Source organism: Anthonomus grandis, chromosome 22, assembly GCF_022605725.1.
Source record: "Anthonomus grandis grandis chromosome 22, icAntGran1.3, whole genome shotgun sequence".
Lineage (NCBI taxonomy): Eukaryota > Metazoa > Arthropoda > Insecta > Coleoptera > Curculionidae > Anthonomus > Anthonomus grandis.
The window spans coordinates 20,719,480-20,740,093 of NC_065567.1; the positions used below are offsets into that span (position 1 = coordinate 20,719,480).

The window sequence follows — 20,614 nt, forward strand, 5'->3', positions numbered from 1 at the left end:
ATTCGGCAGTACAATGCAGGGTATTTATTCTCAGTAAATCTTGAAAGTAGACCGATTCCTTGTGCTAAAATTATTTTATATGTCGTATCAAATTTTGAGACATCTTTTTGCCTTAAAGAATGTAGAAATTGTCACATCAAAGCTCAAGAATCACCTATTGAAAGGGACCAGGAGATAGAATGGCGGGAAGAAATGGTTTGTAGTGCCTTAGTTTTGGATTCAACACGATCGAGCAGATGTATTGGAGAGGAACTGGATATGCACCATAAAGCTGTGACGAGATTTGAAAAAAACATGGATACAAATGCTTTAAATATTACAAGACTCAGGAGGCGTTTCTTGAATATCAATAGCAAAGGATGGCATTTTATTAAACCATGAAAATTTCTTAGAAAATGTTTTATTTTCAGATGAGTCCTCTTTTCCATTTAGTAAACACTATCCTTCAATTATTCATTATTGGTTTGGGCTGGTATTTTGGGTGACCATATTATTGGGCCATTATTGATTGATGGTACTTTGAACGCCGAAAAATATCTTGAGTTGCTACACAACTAAGTTCTTCCTACCGTTTAACTCCTCCCTGACCTAGGATCAGTCTATTTTCAATAAGATGGCTGTCCTGCTCATAATGCGGTTAGAGTAAAAAGATTTTTAACAAATACTTGTTTTGGAATTGGCAATACTAAATGTCCTCCAAGATCTCCCGATTTATCACCAAATGACTTTTGTTTGTGGGCTTACCTTAAGGAGACTATTTATAAACATCATGCTAGTAGGCCAACGATTTTACAGGAGTTGAGAAACAATATTGTTGAATCTGCCAATTCCATTTTACCTCAAAGCCTTTTGGAAGTAAGAATCAGCTTTTACCATAGGCTAACCTTTTGTTTAGCTAAAAAAAAGGTCATTTTGAGCCTTTTACTTAAAGAATTATTGGTTTATTATTTTTTTTATTGGTTTATTATTTAAGTTTTATTTTTTTATAATGTTTACATTTTATTTTTATTACATTTTATTTTACTAAGAACAAGGCTTTAATTTTCAAAATGCAATGCACAGCATAAAAAATTGTAGTTACGAATATATGCAGGTTTTACATGTAATTTCTGCATTAAAAAAGTATTATACCCATATCGCGTAATATTTTTTAAGATTTTGCCGCTTACTGACGTCAGACGCTTATTAAAATAAAATAATCGAGCTCGAACACCAGCATACTGTCACGGCGGCGGCGCCCTCGCCTGTTAGGAACTTTATATGTGTAGTGATGCATTCGCCAATCTGTATATTAATATTGAGAAAAGGATACTTCCAGATAAACTGCTTTAAGTAATCTAAATCCTTAATTTACAACTAAGTTTTTACCCTAAAATCCATCCTCAGGAATCTATTTTTCTGTAGTGGGCCGCCATACACATATAGGTTTGTATGATTTTGAATTGCGTATTTTTTTGTAAAAAAATTAAGCGTTAGTGAAGATAACGCCGCGAAATGATATAACGGATTTTAAACATGCTTTCCGTTGAAGTGCGACGAATGTTTTAGTAAATTTTAAATTAGCAAACGCTTGACAATACGCCATACCACGTGGTGGTTTTCATAGGGTTGGACGGTTGAAATATTAGATAAAATACAAGAAACTTTGTCATATGAAAACTTTTGGGTAGGAAATTTAACAAAAGCAATTCGCCAACCCAGAATCACATTTTTACCCTTCAAACTCATCCTAAGGAATTCCTCTATATAATTAAAACTCTTGATGTTACAATAACTGCAATTCGTTAAGATGTTTGAAGCGTGATGTCAAAGTAAAGGTAATGGTACTTAATAAAACAAGTTATTTAAAAAACAATACTTTGTCATATATTTCTTCGGCGTAAGAAGACCCATCAATTTTTACAAAAATATCAAAACCACTCTCAAAATCTGGGAGATCGGACGCGCAGCGCCGTTCCCAGAAAACGGATTGCAGTAAAATTTATACAATATACTTTTTAGATAGGTATTTTACTGTAATGATCTCTATTTTGGTATGGTGTAAGTACTCGCATATTTAAATAACTCAACAAATACAGTATCTATTCAGTCGTCCTAAGAATGACCTGGATGTCAAAGACAACAAAACATAAAATTTAATAATAGCAGAGAACAATCGTAGCACGACAGTATAGGGGTGCTGTTTAGAACTTATATCGAACTTGTTATGCATTGTATAATTAAATATAATTGTAGTATTATACAATAATAAGTATTATATTTATAAGAATTTTTAAGTATATATTATGTATACACTATAACTATTTTTAAGAACCACTATAAGCTAAGCATACTTTGCAATTTTTTGGGATAGATAAAATTACATAGAGGCTAGGTAGTTAAATAAAATTCAGTTATATTTATATATGCGTGATTATATTTTAATGAAGTTTAACTTTTACTTTTATGAAAATATTTGTAGCATTTTGTAATCTTCTTAAATTATATTACAATTATTGTGAACTAACTTTACAATTTCAGGGCATAATTTAACAAACGTAACAAGGACTAAAAAAGCTTTTTTTTTTCACAAAAATATTATATTTGATCCTGAAATGGAACATTAACACCTTAAATATTAGGTTTAATTATTATTCACCTCTCTTTAATTTAAAGCTCATGACCTTTTATTTTATAAATAAAAGCACATCATATTAAGACAAGAATTTATATAATATATATACCTATGTATACATATTTATATGTCGATTTTATCCCCGACATGGCCATTATAGTATCTAAAGGGCCAAAACCGAACGGGGCTGCTTGCTTTATACATCAGTTATATTATAAAATAACAATTATAACAAATTAACGATTCATATTTTTACCATTAAAATTACAAATAACAACATTCAACTGAAATGCCACTTCACCAACATTTGGCATTAATAAATAGGAGAGTAGTGTTGTTCTTTTTTTTTAATTTGAAAAATCGTGCCAGAACACCGAGAAGCTCAAGAATCTGCGCGGTACACAGAAAAACAACCCGGTTGACCGACACTTGACTTCAATAATAATAATTTGCCATACGGTTTGCTCGTTAATTATACAATATACTTTACTATAATCAAACACCCCATCAACAACTATAAAGTTCCTAGTAAAACGTGAGGCTTAGGAAAATTAATTTTGGAATAATTGTACTATATTATCTCATCCAATCTGGTAAGTTTCGTCCGGTTGATCCAGCGCCTCAACACACCACCGACTTCCTGCGCCGAATAACAACGGTCTCGAATTTACTCTCTCTGGTCATCTGAGAAATCACCGTCACTTACGAATCACGGAGCTGAGTCGAAAATAACGCATTGTTTTAGACTATTGCTTTATGGTTAGAGAAATAAATCTGCGCACGAGAGGGTGAGTGAAGTGCACAGCTTTTTTTCCCGTTCATGAGCAACGACTATTCAGAAAGCAAGATTTATGAGACAAAAGAACGATGCCTAGGAATCACTAGGCCGGTTATTAAAAATGTTATAATTTTTGTCCCAGCAATTAATAAGAATAGTCGAAGGTCAACGCCATTATAGACTGGAAAAGAAGCTAAGCTATTTATCAAAAACTACTCGCTACAAACAAGCTATACAGTATTTAAGCATAAAGTGCCTCGTTTTTATTAAATAAAAATTACACTTAGTTGGTCCTAGCTAATAATTTTTTTGTTAGTACTTAACCTACGTTTAAATAAATTATCTTAAAAAGAGGTAAACAGAAAGAAATTAATAAACTAATCTTAATTTAGATAATATGAGATGAAGAGTGGAAATGGTGGGCCGAACAAACAAAACCCTAACAGAGAAAATCTTAAATAAGCGAAGGCAAACGTGCAAAAAATAGTTTAGCAAAATAAAAGATTACAATAGGATACAAAAAATGACTAGAGAAACACCAGCTAAAATACTGTACTCGCAGGAAGAAGAGGTTAAAACTCTATATTTCCCGTATTTTGTATGAAGAGAAGCTTAATCCGATACGGAGTGTATGAATAAATGTGCGTGTGACAAGCCGCGGTGTTCAGGCTCTTTCGTCAAACACGTGGCAATTCTAGAAAACGCTTTTTTTATCACTCTATATCTATCACATATCTACCATAGAATTCCGATTTTCTGGTAGGACGTTAAACAACACGAATAATGTTCTGAAGGAAATAGAACTCCCAACATTGTTCTTAAACAATGAACTCCTTACTTTTTCAATTCATTTTTGAGACTAAGAAATACCTTTTTATTGTATTTTAAACGCTTACTCAACAATTGTCAGTTATGTACTTGGCCAGACTTAAGGGAGGTTCTTCTATTAATTTTGAGGTAAGAGGTATACCGTGTGACACAGGAAAAAGGGAACACTTAATAACTATTTTACTCTTCAAGATAACTAAATGAAATTTGGTAGATTGATGGAATTGTTATAAGAGCATCTTTTGACATATTCAGTTGTTTTCCGTCACTTTCTGTTTAACCGGAAGTGACATTAACTTTCTTATTTTAAATGAGACACTTTTCATTCATAATATTCTGAGAGCATTAAGCTGAAATGTTTACTGACTATATTTCTGAAAAACTGCATTTCAATAGTGGTTGTTCATAACAAGGTGCTATTTAAAAAAATAAAGTAAATGTCAAAAAATATTAGTTTGGAAATTTTAAATAGGCGTTTAAAAGATTTAAGTAATAAAATACAATATTTTTCCGTGACTACTTTTACGATTAAAAATTAAAACTTTCAAGGCGTTCATGGCATCATATTTCAAAATTTTAAAAATTGTTATTTTCTATGAGTATAAAACAAAAAGTGGCAAATACGGTATCATTATTCTCAGAATATTATTTTCTATCACAATACGTAATAATATACCAATTGTCCCATTTAAAATAAAAAAGTTGGCCTCACTTAGTTTTGTAATAAAAAATAACAAAATATGTCAAAAGATGCTCCTATAACTGTTCTATCGATATACCAAATTTCATTTCTGTATCTTGGAAAGTAAAAAAGTTATTAAGTGTTCCCTTTTGCCTGTGTTACCCGTATATAGGACCTAAATAGCTTAATTTTCAAGATCTTTAGAAAAAAAGTTTTTCGTAAGTAACTAGGTGATGCTCGACCTAAATTAAAATTAAATGATGGGCCACTTTCGCACTAAATTCGTTCTTTGCATTAAAAAAATTCTTGAAAGATATAAAATAAAATCATTGCATGTGCATCTGCACGAAATAAAAAAGTATCAAAAAATAGCTCTGTATTTTGAAAACAAAGCTATGCTTATATAATATTTTTGTCTTAAAATGACTTAAAGAAACACCCTTTAAAGTTTGATCACGTGCTTAACAAACACCCTGTATATTGCTTTACAAAATAATAAAATACCAAAATCACTAAGAGGAAAATAAACCTACTCGATTAGAAATATAAGAGTGTGAACAAATTAGATAATTACCTACTCTCAATATATGCATAAACGATGAAATGTTTTTTCACCCGTTCTTAAAACTACCCTGCAAAGGGTAGAACAAAATAAACGAGACAGAAAAACAAAACATATAAATTCATTTCTCACTAACGTCTCTACCAGTTTTACAGATGAAACACAGTGTCCAAAAACTTGAAACATTTTTAAAATGCGTACTGCATAATAAAAACGAGAAACGAACAATGCGGGTTTTAAAAATGCTTAAGAGTTTGACAGCAACAGAATAACCTCCCCTATATGTGGCAGGCTTGCCAGTAGACGCAGCTTCTTAAATGTTATTTATATAAACGTCTTACGTATATTACAAATAATAAAACAGAATTCTACAAACAAAAATAAATGAGTTAGTATAAAATACAAAACCATTAAGTTCATAAGCATCAGCAAATAGCGCGTAGTTGATGACATACACGGCTACCACCCGTCCCTCGAGAGGCAGTCGTGTAGGTGAAACTTTCTTAAAATTCCAATTTTTAAAAATTTATTTCTAAACTATCTACATAACTGTTATCATAATATAATTTAGACCTAGGTAATAATAGATTTTAACCGGGGAGAGACCATATAGGTGATGAACAAACAATTGCCACTAGCTATAAAATTACATATAATACAGACCGACTCACAATCCCGCTGTTTAACTTGCCAAAATTTCTAATGTTAAATTAAGTCTTGTTTATTTAAGTACTTACTGACCAAATTTTAATTGAGGACAACCTAGAATTAATCCCAAGGGGCATTTTGAAATTAATTTTAGATTATTAACTTTATTAACAAACTCTTTCTAGAAGCCTTAAAAAGTAAAATCTTCCAATAATCTTGTCCCTAATAATAAACTTTTATTTTTTATGCTAGATACTCTATGTTGGTGCTATTCTTATAATGGTTCGTTTAAAAACAGACAAGAATACGATACTTTTTATGATTAATATACATAGATCGAGCTGTTATTAGCCATACCAAGAGATTATTTTAATAAAAAACTGTAAATCTACAACACGTTACTTTTAAACATACAAGTGAATACGTTAAAAAGTGTAAAAATGATCGGCATTCAAACTTTGGCTATCAGCCTAAAATAGTTAAAAATTATATCTAAATATGATGGATCTCTGTCTACCTACATTAATATAATTTTACAAAGTAGGGTTACAACAAGTAGTTGGAAGGCTGACTTCAGCAAAATGTGGTGCGAGATAAATGGTAGAATTAGATTAACTAACACCGACTTAGTTAATATCCGAATATATACAATATAGTAGTATTACAATATACAATATGTAGGTCAGTTTCACTTTATTATAACTATTTTCTACTGATTGTAAATAACAATCAACTTATTCTTACTCATAATGTGCCTTATAAAGAAAATGGCTTCCCTTTATCCATAACTAAATAAACAGAAAATTAGGCTATATAATCATTCCTAAGCGTGTGCCAATTCTACGTTTTTCTACTATCTTAATAATGTTTCAATGAAAACAAAAGGCCGTTTTCTTTGTAAGTAATATGATTATCGTATTTGTTTGGGGTGTTTAATCACCCCCCTATGAAAATTTAAGGCTAGGGAAAAAAGGAATAGATCATTACCCTTGGGTGAACCTTTCTACCTTCTTAAGATTGCGAGTAGAAGAAAAGGCACTTATAATGTTTCAGTATAAGAACTCAGAAACTACAGGTCAAGTTTGAATAGAAAATGTATATATTGAATGTATAAAATATTGTTTTTTTTTAGGACTTCCGTTGTGTGTTTGAACTCTCGTGTAAAAGTTTTAAAATATCCATATAAAATGTTTTCCCTTGCCCTGTAAAGAAGCCTGATTTATAAAAAAAAAGCCTTCTAGGTCCAATTTGATATTTCTGAGTACTGAAGCAAATGTAAGTGTTTCCATATTAAAATACTTTATACTTATGTTAAGCACGTAGTTGTTTGACGTGACACATATAAATCGAGTAAGTTTTTTAAATAAATACACCAAAAATGTAAAATAATCTTTAGGTTAAGGCCCGCTTAAATTGTTACACAGCTAAGTAACGTTGTTATCACCTAAATGTGAGTAAAAAAAGTGAAGCAGCGGGATCGTGATCGAATCGAGACGATTTGAATCGTTCTGGGTGTGCGAAATACTATAGCTACACCTCAAATATTTAGGTAGTACACTGCAGGTTCGAATACCAAGAACGTTTCCCTAAAAAGAGGACGACCAAATGCTTTCGGTATGGATAAGAAAAAGAGTTTCCGCGAAAGGCTGTTAGTTGGTGCGGGGTGCGGTTCCCCACAACCGCCGCATAGGCACCTGGTAGGGGCACTCTGTCCCCCATTTATTGCTTTTAGCTCGGTGGCGACTGCTTAAAAATAGGCTCCTCTGTTAGAAGCGATACCAATTTACAACGAAATAAACCGTAGGATTCTCCTCGTTGCCCTTACCAGTACGTAGAGGTGGAATGACGTCAAGTATTAAATGTTGTAAAGTGGTATCGGGTAGAAAATGGCCTGCGACCGCCGAACTACAGTCCCACGACTGCGTCCAGTCGAGCTTGGCACAACTGAAACGGCTGCGCACAGTTCTGCTTGCGTTGACATTACGATATTACCGGCACGGTGGGCGAGTCGCGCGCGCTTATGGACGTTTTAGCAGCATTTTAGATACGAGTGGAGCTACATATTGTACTAAACGACGGCTAAACTGCCGTCTCTGTGTGGCTGTGGGATGACAGTCGTTCCACATCAATCTCAGGAATCGTCAATTCGTCAGGGATGTTGTCTGCATACTCTATGGAAGAAGTTTGCGACAGCCTCTTAGAGAGGGAAGTTTGTTTTCGGAGCGCTTCAGCTAAAGAAGCATTGCTGTGCTCGCCATATCGAGCATCTAGGCCCTGTCGGAAAGCATTTACTACTCGGATCTGAAATTGACAAAAAAGACCAAAACGCCCAGAATTAATAATATGTCATGTTTCATCAAAAAGTTTTGGCGAGCTGTTAGTTAGTAGCACATTCGGAAATAAACAGATCGTGCAATACATATTTACTTTTAAGCCCCATGACATGGTTTCTCCTACGAAACTCTTCTACTTATTGAAGAGCCTCGCATTCCTAAAAAGAATTCTTAAGTCTTGCATGTTAAAAGGCTAATTATACCTAAGTATTACTAGCTGCAATAAAAAAAATTATTAGTTTAAATTTACTACTTAAAAAAATCTACACAGTTTGATATTATTTATCCATGATCATTTTAAACCTTTTTGACTAAATGCTGGCTAATAGCCTTTACACGAATAAGTATGTGAGCCTAACAGTGGTGCATCGCCAAGCTCATATAAATTATGATACTTGAATATTAGCTCTTCTGTATATGTTACAGAAAATCTGTATTATACTTTTTTAAAAGTGCAAGAAAGCTAAGCCACCATACCAAATTTTATTACTTTCTAATAAACGATTTAGAATTTATTTGAAAAAAACTAAAATATGAAACCCAGCCAAATTATCAAAATGTTGTCGTCTATTTATTTAGTGGTCAGTATAAATAATGATTACGGGAATAGTGTTCGAAAAGTCTCCGAAATATTCTTTGTGAATTTCCCTGATGGGCATTTTCCAAGTAAAACAACAGTGCAGAATATTGTTAATAACTTTGAGACTAAGGGGTACAGTAATTAGTAAATGCAAATGCTCAAGGCAAAACAATAATGATGGCAAAGAAAATAATTAAAATTCTAAAATGTTACTTCATGTTGAAGAAAATAAAGGAATTAACAGCAGAACTCTTGAAGAAGTTGTAGAAAAAGATCATAGTACAGTATTGCGCACACTACCATTCCTTTAAATATCAACAACATCAGGAACTAATGGAAGGCGATGAAATCCGAAGAGCAGATTTCTGTTTTGAAAATTTGGAAAAGGCGAATAACCACAGGGATTTTTTTACAAAATGTTTGTTTTACGGAGGAATGGACCTTTGCCTTAAATAATGAGCCAAATGTTCAAAATTTTCATTACTGGTGTAAGGAAAACGAACAGAAATGTTCCTACAAGTACCCAGTCAAAAGGTAAGTGTTTGGGCGTGTATTTTTGGTCATAAAATTATTGGACTTTATTTCGGAAAAAATAATTGAAATGTGACGCATTTTTGGAACTTTAGTTAATCAAGCATTGGAAGAAGTTGCACCTGAAAATGAAATTTGTAGAGCAAGTCAGGGAATATTTTCTTAGCGAAAGTAGGCTAAATTACACTTTTAATTGGCCAGCCAGCTCTCCGGACCTTTCACCAAACGACTTTTTCCAGTGGTATCACATAAAAAGTGTTATTTATAAAGATATGCGGTATCAAAATTTAGAAGATGGCAATTTTAACGGCAGGTAATCAAATAACTGTGTATCATCTTAGTAATGTAGGAATCAAATTTTACAACCGATTAGGATATTGTTTGATGGTAAATGGACGATTGTTTGAGCATTTGATTAAGAAAAATTCATGTGTTTCAAAAATTATTTTGTATTTATTTTTTAACACTTTTTTATTTGTTTTATTTATTTATTAAGTCACTTAGTACAAAGAAATGAAATTTGATATTCTAGAATGCCCTTTTTGTTCGGTTAAACAATTACACAAATTATTACTGATAACTTATAAATCCAAATTTTCATAAATTAATGCCTACATAAATTAATGCCTAATTACATAAATTAATGCCTCTCGCCATAATCGAGTCACGTCATAATTATCTCTACTTGTCAATTTTCACCACTCATGCCAACCTAACAAAACGTAATAACTGTCAACACATATGACGCTGAAGCAAAAGGCGCGAAATTCAAATTTTAAAATTAAATACTACAACATAGTGGCTTATTTAACTCGCACCTTTAAAAAAGTCTAATACAGTTTTTCTGTAAAATATACAGGAGAGCCAATATCTGAAAGTATTAGAATTTATATGGGATTTCGTATGGCCAGCTTGGAGATGCATTTGTATATGAATTTTAAAGAATATATGAAATTCGCCATATGAGTCAAACTTGTGGCAAATATATTAGCAAGTGTCTTAGTGCTATTAGGCCAATATTTACTTAGACATTTCGATATACCAACAAAAAAAAAAGTTTATAGGTTCTAATCAACCATTTCTCAATTAAACTTTGTTTTTCGATAATAAGGCGAGCAAGCGTTTAAATCTTGTTGCAATATCACTAAAACAGTTTGCATAAGCTACAAACTAGTTCAAATTTTATTGTCAGTAAAACGGTTTAGTATCGTACTAACTTGGTGGGTCTATTATTAACCAGAAAGAGTAGATACTACAATAATTTTCTAAACTATTCTATGATTCTGTGATTTTTTTTAAATACCATTTGCATCTAGAAGGAAAAGTCTAAATTTTCATCTAAGTAATATATAGTTTATTACAGCTAGTGATAGGGTATAGCAACAGTTCTAGAGTAGATCTAAGACAAATAATTGGGCAAGCAATTTGAAGCAAGCCGTCGAATTTGCGCATACAGCAACACCTCGCGTGTATAAGATGGCAGAAATTGCTAATTCTACACACAATATCAAAAATTAGCTATATAATAGGCGAAACTGCAACTTAACTTAAATTGAAACAAATGAAAAAAAAGTGGTGTTATAACATCAGTTGCGATTTATTTATGTGATTACATAATACATATTGAAATTTAGGGGCGAGGTACAAAGCAATCGACGGCTTGCCTGATGGCATACTAGTTTCTCTACAAAATTTACTTTTGGATATCTAATTATATAATACGAGACACACGCACACACAAAGTTATACATACAGGTACTAATACTTAAGAATTGCTTTTAGGAATAAGTATGTTAGATTCAGAGGAAATGATAGTTTATCTAAAGGAAAATTCTATTATAGCCTCACCAAAAATGTTAAGTACTTACCAAAAAAATTTAATTCTAGATGAGCAAAAAATTACTGAAAGTGGTACTCATACTTGGCTCATAATTTTTTAAAATATAAAAGAATGTATTGTTAAATAATCGTGCTGCAGACTACCAGTTTTCTGGCATCGATCTTAGACCTAGTATCTTTAACACTCAGGGGTCGGTAGCTACATGTATAATATATTATCTACAGTGCGTTGAAATTTTAACATAAATATGTTAGGAGATGAGTTTTAAACTAAATTAATTGAAAGAGAATCCAATCTTGGAGCAAAAAGATTGAAAAAGGCAGATTTTTTTCTTTATGGTAAAAATAATGTATACATCAATAAGAAACATTGAAAAAACTCTGCCTTTTGAAGTGATGTAAAGACAAACATGCAAACTTCATATATACATGCCACTCTACTCACTGTGGCTGCAGACATACAATGTTTAGAAGGTATGTGATATGTAATTTACTGTGTTGGGACCATGCTGTGAAAGAGGGGATAATAATTATAAGGACAAAAGCTGTGGGGGGGTTACTAATAAGCTGGTTGCCTCCAGTCAACATATATATGGAAGGATCAAGATGGAGGTTAGGTTTAGTACATCAATGATACTGAACGACCTAACGTATTCTTTTGATGGGAAATTTAGAAATGTAAGTTCTAATTTTTAAATTTAAAAAGTTGTTGTTTGTAATATCGCTTCAACTACTGCTGAGTTATGATTTAAAAATAACTGAGAAGTAATCAAGTGAAAAAAAATTTACTACCCACCTACAGAATATTTGTTACATTGCGTTTTGAGCCCCTGAGAACAATTTCAGCTTAAAAGAAACAAAATGTAATTATAATATTTATGCAGTATATGAAACAGATATCAAAAACAACAATATGATCAGAGTAATATGTTAATATGAATTGATTGTATTTAAGTCGAAGAATAGAAACATTAAACAAAGACAGCAGGCTAAACAGATCGCACTGCCAATGGCGTACAATGTTAGCAATCGATGAGTAGCAAGCAGTCGGTTCTTATCATACCGATTAAAGAATATTTTAGGATAAAAACATTGAACTTGCATGTTCCACAATAACACAATTTAATTGTCTGAGCACCACTTAAACACACACGAATAACAATGTTTATACATACAGTTTTTACCAGATTTTGCTTAGATTGCTTACTTGACTTACTTGCCCCACCTGTATGTATGTATATATGTGGGTATTAGTAAACACACCAAATAATTGGGAAAAATAAAACAATCATTAACAAATACGCACAAAAATAGGCGGTTAAACACAAACTGGCATTTAGTCAAAAATAAAATGTTTGTTATGTTTAAAAATTCTTTTATTTAAAAAAATTATCGCAACTGTGTTAAAAACAAAAAAAACTAAGTACACTTTGAATAAAAATCAAGATGTATGTGGCGTGAATTGGAAGACAGCGTTTTAAGTTGGAATTTAATTTAACAGCGACTTGTAGTTGCTATTGTCAATCTATGGTACAATCATCGTGTGGTTTATTTATCCATTTCATCACCCACATACGAAATTAACGTGTTAGAAATTATACAAGTACCAAAAAAAAAAGATTACTGTATATAACAATTTTATACAAATTAAAAGAAGCCTCTACAGTAACTTAACAAACAAGTCTAGAGCTATGTGCAACGAGGCCGTCTGTACTATTAAGAAAGCATCAGGCGCTAATTTATAATTTACTTTTTTATACTAATTAGTTTAAATATTCGAGGCTATAAGAAAAATAGTTACTTTTTTTTAACCAGGCAAAAAAGTATATTAATGTTTTCACCGTCACTTTTTAAAAAACTAGGATAACATTTGTGAACGAGTTAACATTGTATTTTTTTTCTAACAATTTCTATATACAATTAAATCACTACAGTTTTTGACATCACGAAATTTAAAAATTAGAACCAGTTCATGAAATCCGATGTGCAGCAGCTGTAAAGGTTCTAATTTTTCCAATAGAAACCCCTGATGTAAAATGTATGTTTAATATAAAAAAGTTTAGCTTTTTTTTACTTCAACAACGATTTTAATATATACACTATTTATATTGAAAGTCTTTCGGCTTGGTAAAATGAAAAAACTGCCTGGTCACGAACAATTGCATTATAAAGAATTTGGCCGAGCTTTATTGTTTTGAGCGATCTTATGCATCTGTGAACTACGTATCAAAAATAAAACATAATAATAAAACAAAAAAAAACTGCATGCGGCATGCTTAAAACTAATCTGAAAAACACTGAAAATAAAACTCAACACTAAAAACCAAAATAAAACAAAAATAAAACCAAAATTGAAAAAAAAAACTAAAACTTCACTGCTTCAGATCTGGCAAAGGCAAAGGTGGTCTATACGTAGTGTGAATTAATATTGGGTGCCTTTCGAGTGCCACTTGAAGCAGTGGAAGCGGTTGAGCGCCAAAAAATTACAAACAAGAGCGAATAGCGCATACGAAAAAAATACACAGCGGACAGAATAGATGTAGGAAAAGCAGCTTACAGCTTGGTCAGTTGAGCTCTTGCTGTACGGAACCGGAATCAAACGTTCTTGTAATTCACCACCTATCACCTTCAAGAAGTAACAAAGGGCAACATTAAAGAGTGATTTGACAGACAGTGAAGACACGAAAACAATAAAAAAGATAGTGCATAGAATAATAGACACTACAAGTAAAATAACCTGAAAGAAGTTTGTAAAAAAACAGCGTACTATTAGTATATACAGATCCATAGTTTGGTAAAGCCTACATACTTGCCCAGAAAAAATTCACTCTAAAACCCAATCACTATTATATTACCAATCTATATCCTTGACATTTTCACAAAAAATTAGTGTTCTAGTGTTTTGTAAGAATTTTGATCAATAGTTCTATTATATGATAAATTAAAATTTGTAGACTTTGGCACATATTTTTTAATTGAATTCCTAAAATTATTTGTAAGAAAAAAAAACTTACCACCATTCATCATTTGTAGAACACTTATTTTGTATGAAGTAATAATTGAACATGCAATATAGTAAAAAAAGCAACATACCGAAGGTATTTAATCATATAATGGGTTTGGATATTTTTTACAGGTTTTAGGAGAATTAAGCTTTAAATGGGAAGGTTTTCAGGACAAAATGCACCTTACCAAACCAAGGGTTCTTATTTCTTTACAACCCCGCATCAATATAGTATGTTAAGCTCGTTATTTTACCGCGAGATCATGCAATCAAGAATCCTATTTACATAACTTGATCAAAATCTAACAGAATAAACAGATAGATGATAACGAAAGTGCTGAATTTAAGGGAATGTGAAAGATCCTGAAAAAAATGTTCGGATAAAAAAATGATTACGGCTAGGGGGTTATAAAGAAATAAAACCACCTGAAGAAAACTTCATCCTGTATATTTTTAGTTTAAAAAAAATCAACAAATAAATTAATAACAGACTAGTCGCTGTATTTTTGCAATATTTGAAAATGTGGAGCTACTTTATATAGATAAATGCTTTGCTTAATAGACGTGATTCTATCAAAAAACGTGTTTTTCAAAAAAGAGTAACAGACACACGATAGCTCAAATGTGTGTTTCGCCTTAGCTCGGTGCCTAATATTAAGAACAGAGCATTTTTTTTTAAATCTGTATTAATTATTTTAATATCTCTAAATATTCACAATGCAGTGAAAATAATTCAAGATCATTCATATATGTGAAAATCAATTGTGAATACTTACGATATCAGTGAGGGTCCTAAATATGTTTAAAAATAAGTAACTAGTATTTGAGTAATATGTAATGCGTAACCTATCGCGAAGTACAAGATGATGATTTACCACTTTTTCTCGAATTTGAATCTCGATTCGAATAAATTATTGTTTCAAAATTATTCGCATATGATTATTCGAAATACCTTGAATCGAGAAACATTACTTCGTAAGTGGAATAAATTTATGCATAAAAACAAAATATAATGCGATATAAAATGCATGTATGATAACTTGATAAAGGTTCCTATCATAAACGTTATAGCTATAATATAGGAGATATTAAGTAAATGTAGCCTGCTGACCCACACAGCCGTGCGCAGCACATCATTAAAGAGTTCAAATTTTGGCAAACAAGTAGCAACATTACCGACAGATCTTACAAATTATTGGACTAATTTTAAAGTTCCGGGTAAAAATGACATAAATAAATCACGATTTCATATATATGTCGTTGGCCGTTGTGACGATACACAATAACTGGCTCGCAAAGTGTGCATGTGCTAAACAAGTTTAAAAATAATAAAATATCATTTTTTTCCATTACCACTAACCTGAGAGTACTAACTCTAATATGCTATACATACAGCTAGTTCTACATAAACGACGGAATATTTATATGTACAAAATAATACAATGTAGTAATGGTTCAGTTTATTCCGGTTAATACGTATATGTCTACTTTGCTAAGCTAACAACATTTCTAGGTCAAAAATCAAAGGTAACCCAGACGAGTTTAATATTACGACCTTCTAAGATTGAATATATTATGTTTTTTAATTATTCTAGCTAATCTTTAAGAATCACAAGTTAATCCGATTTAATTACTAATTTTATCAATATAAATTGTTTTTTTATTATAATTTTTAATTATTAACAATTATCTTAAGAAAAGGGCAACAACACTGCCTCTATAAAGCGCTAATTCCCAATATATTGGCAATTTAAAAATTAATTAACTTTGTTCAAAAATAAAAATTGAATAGAATAAAACGGCAAATTAGCGATAAAACTTGATAGTCAAAAGTTATTAGATCTTGGCAGTAGGTGTTATAAGTAAAGTGTACATAAGTCTATTGGAAGCACCATTATAATATCGTAGTAAAAACAAACAATAAAAGCATAAGAAACCCAAAAAAGCAGACCAATTGTCCCCAAGAAAGCTTACCCTATTATAACCTACGAAAACACTTCTAAATCCGATTAGGTAAGCAGATTGTTTTCTAACCAATAGGCTTTGAGGACTAATAGTTTAAAAATAAATATATCCTTAAAAGCAAGCATAATCAAAATCAATCCACTTACGTATCAGATATTTAAATAATTTCTATGCTCTTTAAAAATCGTATTATTAAACTATAAATGGGCCAGAGTGTGGAGGTGGATGACTAGGTACATTAGGGAGAGGATCGGATCATACAGTAAAGGTACCAGAAGGAAAAATTAAAAACAAAAAAAACACACTAGTCCATATTAGCTGAGGTGGTCCAGACCGCAATGCTAGAGCCTAAACTGGGCGCGTGCACTTTATTAGATATCATAGAAGGATTATATATATCATAGAAGGATATCATAGAGAATTTATTGTAGTCGGTTAATCGGCTGCTACAATGCTACTTGTCTTAAAAACATTCGTGGAACGAGTATTTGTTAAGCAAATAAATTATGTAATTAAGTATGCGCTTTTCTAAGTGTCCATTAGCCGATAAAAGTAAAAAAAAAATAAGCATTTAAATTGGCAGTGAAAGGCGGACACTCACTAAAATATTGATTGATATGGTTAAGAAGAATTGTATATTATATCAAAAATCTGTTTTTCATTTAATCCATAACAGCTTTGCGTTATCATATGGTAACGCTTTTAAGACTCTATGTAAAGCAGGCTTTATTTTGTAAATAGCGCTAAAACTCATAGATGGCGCTGGCGTTCAACTGTCAAATGTCTAAATCAGCTGTATGTTTGATGGCGTCTATGCATTCAACCTACTTTCCTGTTAGGTCGTTTTTTTGTGTTACCTTATGTGTTTTTTTCTCACGTCAAGTTTGTTTAAGATTCTATGTGATGGAAGTTCCATGTAATTAATAAACATTTTTGTTTCTAATACCGTAAGTTTAATTTTTTGATATTTGTTACAGACGTGGTTTTACGTTAGAGGATGCTCTAACGATAATTTATGAAGAGGATCTCCCTGCCGAATCTATTTATATAGAACCGCTCGCTTGTAACATACTTACCGATCAAGAATCTAGCGATGAATGCTGGTATATGATTGATCAACTGAGCCAGCTGAGTGATATTCATGAAGCCATTACACCGATTGACACACAAAACAAAAGAAAAATAACAAAACGAGTATCAAAATAAAAGGAAGAATGGATCTTTTAATTGGATAAATGGCGATATCGAGAATAATTATTGTAGAGATTTTGCAATGCCAGATCTGCACAGGCTGAGGAATGGTCTTGTCAAAATCGACTGCTTCTCAATCAGGCAAATACCAAACAGGTGTTTTCTCTGAGATATGGGTCAAGTGAAGCAAGAGGTCAAAGATATCAGATTTTTAGGAGTTTATCTGGGTCCTTAACTTCAGTGGGGGACCCATATTGACAAACTGTGTGGACAATTGAGCCAAAATGTTTTTTTTTGCTTCTAAAGCTTCTTGGCATATGCTATCCTGGCCTGGAGTCATTCTTCAGGAGCAAGAGCTATTGCAGGGCTTGGGTTTCGAGATGACTGTAGACATGGATTTAAATCTTTAGGTATCCTTCTCAATTTATCTTCGCAAACCTCAGGTACGATGACCAGAATGAAGGTTGTTAAAACACGGGGGGATGTGCATGGTCATGACACAAGGGTTTCCGGCTTACTGAACACTGAAATGATGTCAAAGTAGTCTGAGAGAACAAATTCTATAACCGATTGCGAATAACAATGAGAGAGTGGCCTCCGAAACAATTTCGGGAGAGGATTAAAGACTTCAATTGATAATTGTTTCTACTCAGTTAATGAATTTTTGTTATATGTATTTTAATTTTAGTAATTATGGATTTTAAATGTAACTACCAAATTGTTATTTGAGATTTATTTACGTTTGTTGTATTAACATGATTAAATTGGCTAGATAATAATATTTCTATCATGGCACCTGCCTCTTCTTGTGGAGTAGCTCCTACACCAATAAAGTAAAAAATACATACAAATGTATAGGCCAAACCTTATTTGTAAATGTGTTAATGGAATAGGAGGCACAGATTTTATGGAACAGAATATCTCGCGATAAAGAGTTTCTATGTGTAGCAAGAAGTGGTGGTGGTGGTGTATATGGTTGCTATATATAATTCTTGCCTTGGTAACAGTGAATGTTTCCAGGCTCCACTTGACGTTTTCATTGGAACTTAACATTGTTGAATCATCTTCTTCATGATTCTGCATGTGTTCGGAGAGATTCGCAAAAAGCAGAAGAGGCGAATCAAACAAAAGAATTTTTGACTAGCCAAAACATCGAATTAATGGGTCATCCGCCTTACAGTCCTGATTTAACACCTAATGACTTTTTTTTGGTCCCGCATATCAGAAATAGATTACGTGGTCAATGATTTTCGACAACCGAAGAAGCGGTTGACGGATTCAAAATGCATATTTTGGAGTTGCAAGCAAGTGCTTCGAAAATTGGTTCAAACGCATGCAAGTATATTTATCATCATGGAGATAGACCAATGTTGATTATAAATATTTGTATTTTCATTATTAAGTCAGAAATATAAATATCGCATTAAGCTGCTGTATTGACGTTTCAATTGCGAACGCCTGGATAATTCATAAAAAAATCACGAGGAAATTTGTGTTAAGTTGAATTTAGGCGCGAAATTGTAAAACCTGTTAAAGATCCGCGCCGTCTAGCAATATCTAAAACCAGCATAACATTGAACAGAGTAGGCGATGACGTTCCTCAGGAGAAGGTTATTCATTGGACGTAGAATGTGTAATAAGTGTGACATTGGTCCATGTGTTGATTGTAACTTTATTTATCACTCTTTGTAACAATTTTTATAGCCTTGATTACCTGTTAGTTGTATCCTGCGTATTTTCGTAAGCTTAGAAAAACTGAAGCATTTACGGTTATACCTGTTAGGGAGGGGGGCTTAATGTCAATATTCTCAATCAATATACTTTGTTACCTTATTTAAAGCCTAGCGTTACCATATGGCAAAAATTCTTGCAAAAATAAAGAAAGTCATATATTTCAATAAAATACAGTCGGTATAGAAAAAAATATATTCTGACTAATATGGGTTAATTTCTAGCGACTGCCGTGCTATAAACATAGTGGTAAAAGATATAAAATAAGTGTCTTACGTAGAAAACGAATTGGTTCCTGGTGATTGTCAAAGTTATATCAAAAGAATCAAGATTGAGTGACAAGTGCTTGAGCAAAATCGAAACGCGTGCTATATAGGCAGTGCACTCACCAAGTAGAGGCGTCAAACGAGCGTGCACGCACACGCATGCGGCCTGGGAGTAGGCGCGAATGCGCATGCAAACGCTGCGGCCAGGACCGACAACACTAGATGCGCGTTTCATGCACTGGCTTATGCAGGTCCGCGGGAGGGGCAGGCGCGTACTGCGCATTGTGAGGAGGTAGGCGCAAGGTATTAGGGGAGGGAACAGGACGCTGATCATCCTTGGGGCGTTGTGCTACCGGGTTCGCCGGATCTTCGTCAATGTAAGTGATGTCTGATAGAGGCCGTGGAGGCCAGGGACCGGTGTGGCTGCGCGAACTGCGCAAACTGTGTAAGCTGTGTAAACTATGTACCGAGCGGCGCTCTTCTAGGTCCTCCAGGGTAGACTTGAAAGCTCGGATTACTCGCAGCTGCAAACACAGGGAAGCAGGGTCTCATCAGGCGGGCCGGGAGTGCATGCACGCGTCGCACTCACGTAACGAGCCGACTTAAGGCCATTATTCCCACACGTCCAACCTCCCCAATCATTTTACTTACACTTACAGACAGTTATTTTGTTTCATTTTAAAGCCAACATATAAATAAGCACTATTTTAAATAAGCAATGAGTCTAAGAAGTTCTGTTCTAACTTAAGATGGGGCGAACAAATGGGACCATTTTATAACTGCATGAAGTCGGCTCGTTCCGACATTCATCATCATTCAAATAACTTTGAGCGCGCAAAATAAGCTTCTACGTGAAATCTAATTCTCTAAAGCTTGTATGCCTTAATTTACGCGTTTTAAATTTGAACACTACTACATGAAATGTGAAAACCAAATCTATGAAAGCTTGCTGATTACTTAAGTTTGGATATTTTAAACAATTATGTTGATTTTTTTTTTAAATAGGAGAAAGGCTGCGAGTTTTAATATATCATGTGTCAAAATAATTCCATACAAATGAAA

At 32.8% G+C, this 20,614-nt stretch overlaps 1 protein-coding gene across 12 annotated transcripts in view; it reads right to left on the reverse strand.

Annotated features, from left to right (window-relative positions):
* Window positions 1-1,840: 1,840 nt before the first annotated feature.
* LOC126749022 (plasma membrane calcium-transporting ATPase 2) overlaps window positions 1,841-20,614 on the reverse strand; it is a 160,682-nt gene continuing 141,908 nt past the window's right edge. For 7 of the 12 annotated variants that reach the window (XM_050458625.1, XM_050458621.1, XM_050458617.1 and 4 more), the window contains 3 exons: window positions 13,953-14,021; window positions 12,603-12,620; window positions 1,841-8,413 (listed from right to left, as the gene is read on the reverse strand). In XM_050458625.1, the coding sequence (XP_050314582.1) occupies window positions 8,192-8,413; window positions 12,603-12,620; window positions 13,953-14,021 (309 nt within the window). In that variant the 3' untranslated portion in view covers window positions 1,841-8,191. Of the gene's footprint in view, window positions 8,414-12,602; window positions 12,621-13,952; window positions 14,022-14,830; window positions 20,077-20,614 lie in introns of those variants that run through there. The other 5 variants (XM_050458627.1, XM_050458624.1, XM_050458626.1 and 2 more) reach the window with 3 other exon arrangements.